This window comes from Tachysurus fulvidraco, chromosome 20 (genome assembly GCF_022655615.1).
Source record: "Tachysurus fulvidraco isolate hzauxx_2018 chromosome 20, HZAU_PFXX_2.0, whole genome shotgun sequence".
NCBI classification, from domain to species: domain Eukaryota; kingdom Metazoa; phylum Chordata; class Actinopteri; order Siluriformes; family Bagridae; genus Tachysurus; species Tachysurus fulvidraco.
In genome coordinates this window covers 20288197-20300894 of record NC_062537.1, presented here as the reverse complement: position 1 = coordinate 20300894, position 12698 = coordinate 20288197, and the positions used below count along the sequence as shown (strand labels likewise).

At 41.9% G+C, this 12698-nt stretch overlaps 1 protein-coding gene across 2 annotated transcripts in view; it reads right to left on the bottom strand.

The window, feature by feature from the left end:
• lrrtm4l1 (leucine rich repeat transmembrane neuronal 4 like 1) overlaps positions 1–4334 on the bottom strand; it is a 54594-nt gene extending 50260 nt beyond the window's left edge. For both annotated transcript variants that reach the window (XR_007138741.1, XM_047804449.1), the window contains exon 1: positions 3662–4334. Coding sequence is in view for 1 of the 2 variants with exons in the window: in XM_047804449.1 (XP_047660405.1) it covers positions 3662–3665 (4 nt within the window). In the remaining variant the exon portion in view is untranslated. The remainder of the gene's footprint in view (positions 1–3661) is intronic.
• Between the last annotated feature and the right edge of the window lie 8364 nt (positions 4335–12698).

Genomic DNA, 12698 nt, shown 5'->3' with positions numbered 1-12698 from the left:
GAAAAAAACAGAAAGTGTAAACCAAAAGAAAAGGTGAAAAAATATAATCAAAAAATATAATTCGGATAATTTCGAGTAACAAAATGACAGAATTGAACCTTGATTAGTTTTTTTTTTTGCTTCTCTCATACAAGTTTAAACAAAATGAAATTCTTGTTCCTGATTGGCTGATGGAAAATGCATTAGCAAGAGGAAGTCGTCAGAACCGTCATCTTCTCTAGCAGGAACTCCCAGAATCCTTCAATACCCATAATCCTTAACGCTCCAGTTATGGCTTCCTTTTTTTTTTTTTTACTTCCTTCCTTCCCTCGTTGTCGATTTGTCGACCACTCCAGATTTGCCCCGCCCCTTAATTTAACACTTATACATTTTCATAATTTATTTATCCGGTTCCTTGCTGATGCTAGCGCACATAGCTCACTTGCTAGTCAGGTGATTAGCTTATTAAATCTTCACTTGAGAGACTTATTACAACACAACAACTGAAAAAGTGGAGAATTGTTGGATTTGTGCGTAGAATTTAGACCGAAGTTGGATTAAAACACTTTTCATAAATGTGTGATATTTATTTAGATTAAATGATTAAATAAATAATATTCTAATTAAAGTATTTCTCCTGAGAATTTGTTGTTTCTGAGATTAAATGTCAATACAGTATGTGTTTATTTAACTAAATATCATTTTTATTAAATAAAACAAATTGCTTTCTGTTTGTGTTGTGTTTTTGTTTGTGTTTTGTTGTGTGTGTGTGTGTGTGTGTGTGTGTGTGTGTGTGTGTGTGTGTGTGTGTATGTTTGTGTTGTGGATGCGCTCTGAGGAGATATGTGCTAACATCTGCCATGAGCGCAGCATGCTAACAATGATGTATAAGGACGCTGACAGCAGTCCTGAAGGGAAAACCAGAACAGGTTTTGTGTGTGTGTGTGTGTGTGTGTGTGTGTGTGTGTGTGTGTGTGTGTGTGTGTGTGTGTGTGTGTGTGTGGATGTGTGCGTATGTGCGTGCGTATGCATGTGATGTTTTGTATGTGTGTGTATGTGTGTGTGAGAGTGTGTGAGTGCCTGTGTGTGTGTGTGTGTGTGTGTGTGTGTGTGTGTGTGTGTGTGTGTGTGTGTGTGTGTGTGTGTGTGTGTGTGGATGTGTGCGTATGTGCATGCGTATGCATGTGTTGTTTTGTATGTATGTGTATGTGTGTGAGAGTGTGTGAGTGAGTGCCTGTATGTGTGTGTGTGTGTGTGTGTGTGTGTGTCTGTGTGTGTGTGTGTGTGTGTGTGTGGATCTGTATGCATGTGTGTGCGTATGCATACTGTATGTGTGTATGCATGTGTGTGTATGTATATGTGGAGGTGTGCTTATGTGTGTGTGTATGCATGTGTGTGTTTGTATGTGTGTGTGTGTGTGTGTGTGTGTGTGTGTGTGTGTGTGTGTGTGTGTGTGTGTGTGTGTGTGTGTTACCCCACAGCAATGTTGCATTCTGGATTCTGATTGGTCGTTGTACAACGTTACATTCTACAGCAACCTCAGGGACGTGTACGGGGCAGACGCTCCACATAAACGTGTGTAACTGTTGTCATGGTAACATTTTTCCTATTTTACCGATTGCGGAAGGAGTCTCAGCTGTCAGAAACGTCTGTAAAGTTTACAATTTTTTTGTTGTTGTTTTATTTTCATTTTGTTTTATTATTTACTACAATTACGAACAGATAACAATGAGAACATTGTAATCGTGAGCAAATCGGTGTTCTGCAGGATGGCGGTGTTTCTGTTACTCCAAGCCGAGAAAGCGATCGTCTCTCCGGTTCCTCCGGCAAAAAGCCACTAGGATTTTTACTTCGATGGTTAGATTATTGCAAAAAATAAAATAAGTCCAATCGAGACTCTAAACAAACTCCAGCACACACACACACACACACACACACACACACACACACACACACACACACACACACACACACACACACACACACACACACACATTCCCATGACTTCAACATGACCAGCAAGAGTCTTTCAGTCTTTATTTAATGCCATGTTCCCTGATCAGGTTCCACTGGGTTCTTTTATAGCTGATGAGGCTAAATGAATGAACAATTGGAGTTGGAAGTGTATAATAGTGTGTTATTAGTACAAACACCAACTTCCCTGACACCCCACAACCTCCGTAGTCCTGTTTAGCCACATGTTCATGTCACGGCCACCTTAACCAAAGACACATAAATGCTTTTATTTTAACTAAAGTTAATGTCTGGTCCAACGTATTCGTCCCCAACCTTACTAGCATATAAGTAATCTGTTAAATCATAGAGACTAGCAGCTACACACAGCTATATATAGCTATAAAGAACGTACAACATATTCAGAACGTGTTACATATCTCAAGCCACGCCTCCTCGTTTCCCACCCTACAGGTGACACAATCATCAATCAGCGCTAGTTAGAGGGTACGACAAGGCAACACACACGAATCTCACACTCCTAAGAGGAGGCATCAGTGCAGTGCCTTTAGATATCAACAGGAAATGGCTCACAGGCGACTTCCTGCTGCTGCACAAACAGACGAGCGGATCAGACGCCGAAATGAGATCTGAAGCCTTGAGATGGAGAGCTTTTAAAGCCGGTTCGGTGGTCAGCGGTGTGCCGACGTACTTTACAGCTCTTCATAATGTCATGGTTTTTTTTCACTTTTAATTAACTGTAAAATTCTAATAGGACCAGAATGTTTTCCACTATGCTCATGAGTTCCTTTGGTTTTCATCTACGAATCATACCCAGCTGAAGGAAACACACACACACACACACACACACACACACACAAACCCACTAAATAAATAAATAAATAAATAAATAGAAATAAATCTGTCAGTGTCCAGCGCAGCTCCAAACCCACAAATTCCCTTCATGCACGACCGAGTCAGCTCAGCAAAGCCACCCACACCTGAGCTGAGCTTCAGAGAGGCTGCCATGTTGTCAGGACAGTGAGGAGGAAAATACTTCCAACAGCTCAACAAACACCACGGTGCAGCAGGGACCCTTCATGTGAGCAGGGACCCTTCATGTGATCAGAGACCCTTCATATCACTCATATAACACAATTGCACAAAAAAAAACATACAAAAAAAACAAACAAACAAGAAAAAAAAAAACACCCCACACATTATTACACCAACCAACAATAAATAAATAAATAAATAAATAAATAAATAAATAAATAGTCTTTCTGCGCATTTACAGCTCTGGGTGAATTTAACACAGATACTTTATTAAATAATTCTTATTCGAAGAACTCCAGCAGTGTTGAATTAATGATGAATAGCTACAGTATTAAACCCTCACAGTGTTGCACAGATTCCAACTGTGGATTATTAACACCGACAGTTACACACACACACACACACACACACACACACACACACACACACACACACACACACACACACACACACACACACACACACACCAGCTCGCGCGCTCGTGCACGCCTGACTTAACACCGTGACATCGTGGGTGTTTAATTTTTTTTTTTTTTTTTATAACAATCACGAGCACGCGCGAAATCACGACTTAACTTAATGCAACACTGCAGCTTCCGATCAAATCACTCTCGGTGCTCTGCAGTTAATTATTCAACTAAATATCTTTTTTTGGCATAAAGTACACACTCACCCATCTCTGCAGCGTCTCGCTTCCAGTCTCGTGCACTTTGTGTCCCTCCGGTTCCTCGGTTTATTCTCCGGCGGTCCCCTTTGCTCGGGTGCAGACGTGATGGAGACGGCGGTACGCGCGCGCGTCTCTCAAGTCTTAAGTCGTGAGGTCTCAATGCTCAAGTCGGTCCTTCATCGGAACGGAGAAGCTTGCAGGGAGAAATGAATACACATAAAATACATTTTTGTTCTAAGGTGCCCAAAAAGCGCGCACACGGACTAACCGAGCGGCCGCGCGCCTCCCCCGGTTGGGTCCGAATGCACCGGAAAAAAGCCACGTGAGCGCCGGAGCGCTGAGCAGCATAGTGCGCGCGCCAAAGTAACACAGCGGATATGAACGCGGTGCGAAAAAACAAACAGTGAAACGCAAAGAAAAGTTGTTTTGCGGAAGCTCCGATAAACGGTCTAACCTATTATTATTATTATTATTATTATTATTATTATTATTATTATTATTATTATTATTAATCCTGATCAGTCCTGCACGCGCCGCGAGAATCAGAAGAAACCAGATCCACATCGACGGAGAGAAAACGCGCGTTCACACACGTCTCCATCCGAGTGAAGCGCAGGAGACACACACGCGCGCGCTCAACACACACACACACTCTCTTTCTCTCAAACACTCTCTCTCTCTCTCTCTCTCTCTCTCTCTCTCTCTCTCAAACACTCTCTCTCTCTCTCTCTCTCTCACAAACCACCGCTCTCCTCTCTCCGCTCTCCTCTCTCTCTCGCTCTCCAACACACCACTCCTCTCTCTCCTCCCCAACCACTCTCTCCTCTCCTCTCTCTCAACACACACACACCCTCTCCCTCCTCCCTCGCTCTCTCTCCGCTCACACACACACACACACACAACGCCACCCCCCACTCTCTCTCTACTCCATCTCTCATTCTCCTCTTCTCTCTCTCTCTCTCTCACACACACACACACACACACACACACACTGCTCGATTCACGATGGATGGGCAAAACTGCACTCGCGTACGTACACACACACACACACACACACGCACACACACATACTCTCTCTCTCTCTCTCTCTCTCTCTCTCTCTCTCTCTCTCTCTCTCTGAAATCAGATTCAAACCAAGCTGATGTTCACGAAGAGTCGCAGATCCACGCATACAAGAATGTGTGTGTGTCTGTGTGTGTGTGTGTGTGTGTCTGTGTGTGTGTGTGTGTGTGTGTGTGTGTCTGTGTCTGTATGTGTGTTTGTGTGTGTGTATATGTGTGTCTGTATGTGTGTTTGTGTGTGTGTATATGTGTGTGTGTGTGTGTGTGACTTTGTGTGTGTGTGTGTGTGTGTGTGACTTTGTGTGTGTATGTATGTGTGTATGTGTGTGTGTGAACACCCTGAAGGAAAAAGTTTCCCTGCCTTGTTTACATTTTCCAGCAGTAGCTTATGAACTGTAATCTACTGTAACACGATGACACAAAACATCACAATATCACAACGCCTTCATGAGCAAATGTACATTAATACAAAAAAAAACGTTTTACAGGTTTACAAACAAACAAGTAATGAAATGAAGGTCATGTAAATAGATTCTTTACTATTTCAATTTCAAACAACAAGAAGAAATCCCTCAATCATCCATCCAAGTCTTATCAAAGCATATTAAAGCACTAATCAGCTCGTATCCATGGTGATACCAGGTCAGAAATGTAATTTATTATCTTAAAGATCTTATAGATCATCTTATTTACCCCTTAATCAGTTTATACTGTTATTATTATTATTATTATTATTATTATTATTATTATTATTATTATTATTATTATTATTATAGAACTTCTCCTGTGAACAATTCATTGAATTGCAAAATAAATCCAAAAAATAAAACTAAATATGTACTTAAAGAAAAACAGAAAAATAAATATGTTTGATATAAATAATAGATAATATAAAAATTATTTAACTTTAAATGATTAGTAAACAAAAAAAACAACAACAAATGAATAAAATTGTATAATTTATAATAATAATATTATCATTATTATTACTACTACTACTACTACTACTAACAACAACAACAACAACAACAACAACAATAATAATAATAATAATAATAATAATAATAATAATAATAATAATAATAATAACTCCATCCAGGGTGTATCCTGCCTCGATGCCCGATGACGCCTGAGATAGGCACAGGCTCCCCGTGACCAGAGTAGTTCGGACAAGCGGTAAAAAATGAATGAATGAATGAATAATAATAATAATAATAATAATAATAATAATAATAATAATAATAATAAATGAAGCTCCAGCTCTTCTGTCATTTTAACCCTTGTTAATAATACAGAAGTCTATTTCAGAGACAAACCTACTGTCTGTGTACATGTTCTTGCGCCTGATAACTACATCCTAAACACAACCTAATCAATGTGTGTAAACAGGAAGCAGTTCATTGTTCTCATATTAAGATCTCATGAGGATTTATGGATCTGATCTGAAGCACAGTTCATCACTCATTATAACACTGGTGTCAGATTCTATATGAATTCAGTCTTCAATCTTTAAAGAATTGACTGGTTTGAGGTTCAGAATCATCAGTCATCGTGTTGTACAGTATGGCATCTAGTTAATAGTCACATTAGCGGTTTCTCGCTAGCGTTTTAATAAGTCATGTTATAATCTTTAATATAGAGAAATCTAATTATGATGCATGGCTCGGGCCGGGGTTCTTGTCCGAGCCGAGCGCACCGTCGTGTTGCGTTTGGAATCGATTCTTCACCCAGGAACATCAATAACGAGGACGATAACGGCCTTTTTTGCTTGATGCTTAGCTGAGTAAGAGAAATTGTAAAAAATTTGAGAATTTTTTTCTGTTTTGGAAAGGAAGGACTACAAAAGGCTAAAGCAACGACACATTAGCCGAGAAACCTCCCGATATGCAGATGACTGAAACGTGATTTGGATAGTAATACGTTAGCATGTATTACGTATTAGCATGGCAGATTTGATAGATGCATTTGCGTGATGCTACACCAGCTACAGCGTTTTTTAATTTGCTGCTGTTTCTTCTTTATTATTCACAGGAGGACAAATCCAGTGTGTTGCAATTAACCGGGACGCCGGGGTGATCGATTGGTCATTACCATGATACACAATAGCCAAACATGTCATAGTAAAAAAAAAAAACATACCTCGGATAACAATTTATCATTCGTTAAGGAACAACATGACTTAACATCGACTACTGTACTGTATGTGGAACGTCCAGTCGTTCGTTTCATCAGCTCGTCATGTGACCAGAAAAAACTTGTCTATTACAAAGCTCTGACACTGGAGACTCCTTCCCTAAATGTTACATAGATCAAGACCCCTTTTCACAAAACATCACCGTATCGGTGATAACGCAGGTCCGAGTCCATGCGAATGAGTTGTTGCTATAGAAACGATATCGAGCCAATTAAAAAAAAAAAAATAGCTGTGATTTGCTGCTGCAGTTGTCAGAGAACTGGGTAGCTTCTAATCAACCACGCAGTGATGCTCTGCTTATGTAATCTTATGTCTTTTTTTTTTTTTTCTTTCATGCTTGTGGTGCTCAGGTAAAGATGTACAGCATCTGGAGTCCGATAATCCCCGAGCTGCAGAAGAAGGGGGTTTCGTCAGAGGGTTAATTGTTAGTTGCAGCTTCCCACCTGCATGTTCAAAGACACCCTGAGATGGAAGTCACGGTTATTTCACAAGATTTCACTGAGCCAGAAAATAAACTGTCAAGAAGCTCACCTGATGACGAGGTACTGAAACAGCAAAGCCTCCAACAGCAAGGATAAAATTTCTGCTGCAGACGTTTTATTATTTGTTTTTCTATTTCCGGAATAGAGTCATTTAAAGGGGACGGATTTCGAACTTAGAAGAATCTGTGAGTTGAGATGATGATGATGATGATGATGATGATGATGATGTGAATTTAATAATAATAATAAAAATAGAACAAATTGTACGGCACAGTTTTCATTCTTCAGTGCAGAACCGGTCTCTATTCGTTAATCAGATAAGCGTACGAGCTCCCGGTTTATTTTCAGAGAGCTGTACTGCAGGACCCAGAGGCAGCTGGTTGTAGGCGGTGGGATTTCACCTCTAACAGAAAGGAATGCTCTCAAGCACCTGGATGGTGACTTGTGCATGCCAAGATCTTCCAAACAAGATACCTAATGATGTATGATGCAATAACAAAAGTCAATACTCCTGTCAGCAAAGAATATCCTCGTGGATACTTCAACATGAACCAGACGTTTTAAATTCCATCGAAATACTAGAGTTTAGATTTGATTTGAAAATAAATAAATAAATAAATAAATAAATACATGGTCAGTGCAGGAACTTTCACCATTTATAACCAGTCAGAGTTTCGGAAAAAGTGCAACAAGCTCTAATAGAGGTCCATTGGGGAGGGAATTGGGTTACCCCATTGCTCAAGGGAGGAGCAGTGTACAGAAGAGGTTTGACAGGATCGATGGCATTTTTTAAGCTTTTAAATACTCTCAGGGGCGGTTCTAAAGGCGGGGCCACAGGGGCCCTGGCCCCTGCTGAAATCTGATTGGCCCCCGTTCCATCATTCGTCAACGAGAAGAGCAACCGGAGATGCAATTCCACCCCCGAACAATTGGCGGCACTCGAGCGTTTGAAAAAGGAATGACTGCCGAAATGTATTTGCACCGTACTGAATAAATTATTTTGTGTGCATGAATGTACCCTGTACTTGGTCCCTGAATGTAACATGTGGCCCCTTAATGGCCCCTGTTACAGAAAAATCCTAGAACCGCCACTGAATACTCTGCATCTCCCAAGATCTTGTTTTATAGCAAAAGTAGAATGAAAGGAATAAATGAATGCAAACAAATGCAAAGGCAAAGTGTAAGCATACAAAGTGTGTGTATAATGTACAGAAACACTGCTATGGCAAAATATATTGATTACTAAAGCGAAAGGGGGAGAAATTTGATATTTTTCTAGCTTGTTATACCACCCGTGAGCCACTAAACTAGCCGTCACGCTAAACATTGACTGTAACCCACATGGCCATGATCCATTTTCTCTCAGCATCTACTGTATTATGATGTTAGAGTTTACGATGGCGTAGGTCTCGTTGCTTAATTCTGATGAATCACAAGCAGGTTGGGGTTCAGATACACGCCTGGCATCGATGCTTCGTCCTCCTGTGAACGGCCGGAATGCTACGTACATCAAAGCATAACTGAATTCTGCTGTACTTGGCACACACTGTGAAACGGATAAAATGGTGTTGGCCCAACATTATCACCCAACCTTGATCAACTGAGTCACTAAACGTCGGCCCAACGTTGGCAATGTGCCTGAAGGTCTGCTGGCACTCTGGTGTCCCAATGGACAAAAGTACATTAACACCCAACCGTGAGCCATCTGACTGGCTCGTCCAGCATTGGCAGCACTGGCAATGTGGATGTAAAGGGATGTGGTAGCTCAGTGGTTAAGCTGTTCGAATACCGATGGGAAGGTCATTGGTTCGAATCCCAGGTCCACCGTGTTGCCACTGTGCAAGGCCCTTCACCCTGGATAAAAGAGTCTGCTAAATGCTGTAAATGTAAAAGACGTCTGAGGTTCACATTGTTGCCCAAAGTTGACCTAATGGAAAAAAACAACATTAAAATAAAAAATGACCCAACTGCTCACCAAGGTGGGTTTATAGATATGTCTTAAATTATTGCCCAACAATGCCTCAGTGGCCAGTGGGGATCAGTGGGTAAGGCTTTGGGTTACTGATCAGAATGTTGCCGATTCAATCTCCAGCACTGCCAATCTGCCGCTGTTGGGCCCTTGAGCAAAATCCTCAACCCTCTCTGCTCCAAAGGTGCTGCATCTTCTTCAAGGCTTCTTCTCCAATGAACAAAGCAATGTTGTCCTGATGGTTTTTTTTTGCTGTTGGAATTGAAACACTCCCTCTAACATTCACAAAGGAGCCCATTGATATTTTCTTCACCTAAACCCATCTGTATTTGACCTAAGATTGATTCTTCTCTAATCACCATTTCGAAAACTCCTAAACAGGTCACTGACCTGATCTAGCTTAGCAGGGGTCCCTAGCCACAGGTACACCGGTTGAATTGGATGGAATCGGGTGGTGTATTTGATCTGCAAGTGACGCTGACCTCCGGTTCTGTGCTTTTGTGCTGCATGGAGATCTATGTGTACAGGTGCAGTCTTCATGAGACCTGCTTCATTATTTGATGTGATAAATGCAGCTCACAGTCAGCACCCCGATCCTCTCCACCCTCCGCTTGATCATTAAACGCTGAATCGATATCCCCCTGTGACATCGGAGCGACAGACAACCGCTAATTTCTCCCAGGATTAACAAGAACACAACATCGATGCACAAGTTAGCAGCAGAATCGCTAAGCACATCGGACTTCTTCCAATATAAACATATTTAATGCGGTTCAGACTAGACGCTTCGGCCACCCACGTGTGATTTTGTTAAATTAAGTCCCGAGGGTAAAAAACGGAATGTCAGAGACCATATCATAACATATTAACAGTATAAACCCCAGCACCTCTTCCATCTCAGTGGAACCCCAGGGCACAGAGTGGTATTGGATTTTCTGATATGTTTTGTAAGATGTCATGTGCAGTATACATGTAAGTCATATATCTGATATTCCTGATACCCAACAGGAGTTAATACATCTGCCTATACAACGCCAGGGTTGGGGCTTTATATTCCTGTGTCCTCCATGTGTGGAGATTCCATCTTCTACCTTTGAATGAGGGTTTTTTCAGGTTCCCCTGCTTTCATCTCCCAGTATGAAGACATGTCCAGTTTGTCTTCTGGACATGTCCCTGCTTTCATCTCCCAGCCTGACTGGCATCTCAAAATTGTCCGTTGTGTGTTAGTATGACTGAGGCCTGTGATTGGTTAGCATACCCTCCATCCAGGGGCAGTGGTAGGGCAGTGGAGGCTCAACTGGTTAAGGCTCTGGGCTGTTGATCGGAGGATCGGGGTTCAAGGCCCAGCACAGCCAAGCAAGGCCCTGCTCCAGGTGTGCTGTATCATAGCTGCCCCTGCACTCTGACTCCAACCTCCTCAGTTGGGGTATGTGAAGAAAAGAATTCCAGTGTGCTGTAATGTATATGTGGCTTCTATGCCCCCATTCTATCTATCTATCTATCTATCTATCTATCTATCTATCTATCTATCTATCTATCTATCTATCTATCTATCCCCCCACCTTGTACTTTGTCAAGTCCCATAGGATAGACTCCAGGTTCCTGTGTAGTAGAAGTGCTACAGAAGATGGATGGATGGACAAGAAGAGATTTTGTTCCTAGCAACAGAGACTTTGTTCCTAGCAACAGTGATCCTGAGAAACAAACCTTTCCTTTCACCATGTTGCATTTATCCCGTCGTAGTCCGTCTGCACGATGGTCCAGTCCCCCGAGAATCTTTGAGATGCTTTTCTCCTCATCACATTTGTACAGAGTAATTACTTAAGTTCCCGAAGCCTTCATCTGTCAGAAACAAGCTTTCCGTTTCATCCGAACTGGTGATTTTTGTTTTTTTGCACTATTCTGTGAGAAAATCTGAATCCCAAATGTTTCTTCTCAAAGATTCAATCAACGTTAAAGCTTTGTTTTCAGTTTCGAATAAAAGCATCTGGCAAATTACTAAAAACTTACTTAACAAAAAATACGACAACAAACGAACAGGACGATCATCCCGTAATGGTGCTTTTGCTAATTAGCAAAAATCACTTAGTCTCAAAATCTCAGCCTTTCAACTCTTCCCTCGTTAAAAGGCTCAATTTTTTTATGAGAGAAAAAAACTTTGCTTTATTATGTTTTTTTGGAGATATTCGGTCCTCACAAAGGCGCCGTGGGGGTAACACAGCTTGGCAGCGGGAGTGGGAGTGTATTTACAGTCCCCTCCAGAGCTGGGAGAGAAAGCGAAGGAGACGGTAATTGCATTCTGCCGACACCGTCTTGTACGTATCGATCAAGCGAACATTACAGTGCGCTCCTTCTTCGTCGTCTTCTTCGTCTTCTTTTTCTCAGCATGCCGTGCACAATAAGTTTGATAGGAATCGAGTGACGGGAAGAAAGAATGGAAAGGAGGCGAATCAAAAGCGAGAGAAGCAAATTGAAATCCTCACAGACTCGATCGGTATCAGCGCTCTGGAGAGTTCCTGCTGAGACACGAACCGCCGTCCCTCCGACCACGCGTGTGTCAGCTGGAGTCCTGCAGAGGATTAACGCTTGGAGCATCCTGACATGTGACCTTTCAAAGGCAAAGCATGTCAATCAGCACTGAAATTTCAAATCCAGACATTTTTTTTGAAAGCCATTTTGCTGATCTGCATTGATTTGAATTTCTCTCACAAAATGACTGAAGTCCATGACTGAAAAGCTTTTTATCTCAATCCCAATTCATTCATTCATTCATCTTCTGTCATGGGGAGCCTGTGCCTATCTCAGGCGTCATCGGGCATCGAGGCAGGATACACCCTGGACGGAGTGCCAACCCATCACAGGGCACACACACACTCTCATTCACTCACACACTCACACACTATGGACAATTTTCCAGAGATGCCAATCAACCTACCATGCATGTCTTTGGACCGGGGGAGGAGACCGGAGTACCCGGAGGAAACCCCCGAGACACGGGGAGAACATGCAAACTCCACACACACAAGGTGGAGGTGGGAATCGAACCCCCGACCCTGTACGTGTGAGGCGAACGTGCTAACCGCTAAGCCACCGTGTCCCCCTCAATCCATTCTGTAATATTCTTTCGAGTTCCTGAATTAACACGCACCACAGACCTTCGTTAAAGTTCTACGATGATTTCGGATAAAAATTAAACGCCAACACAAAATCTACTTTCTGTTCAGGGTCCGGATTTGATGAATAAATGTGATGAATTAATTTCTTTTAGTATCGTTTCTATAGCAACAGCTCGTTCACTGGGACCCGTGAGTCAGATAAGCTGTGTTTTTAACATTTA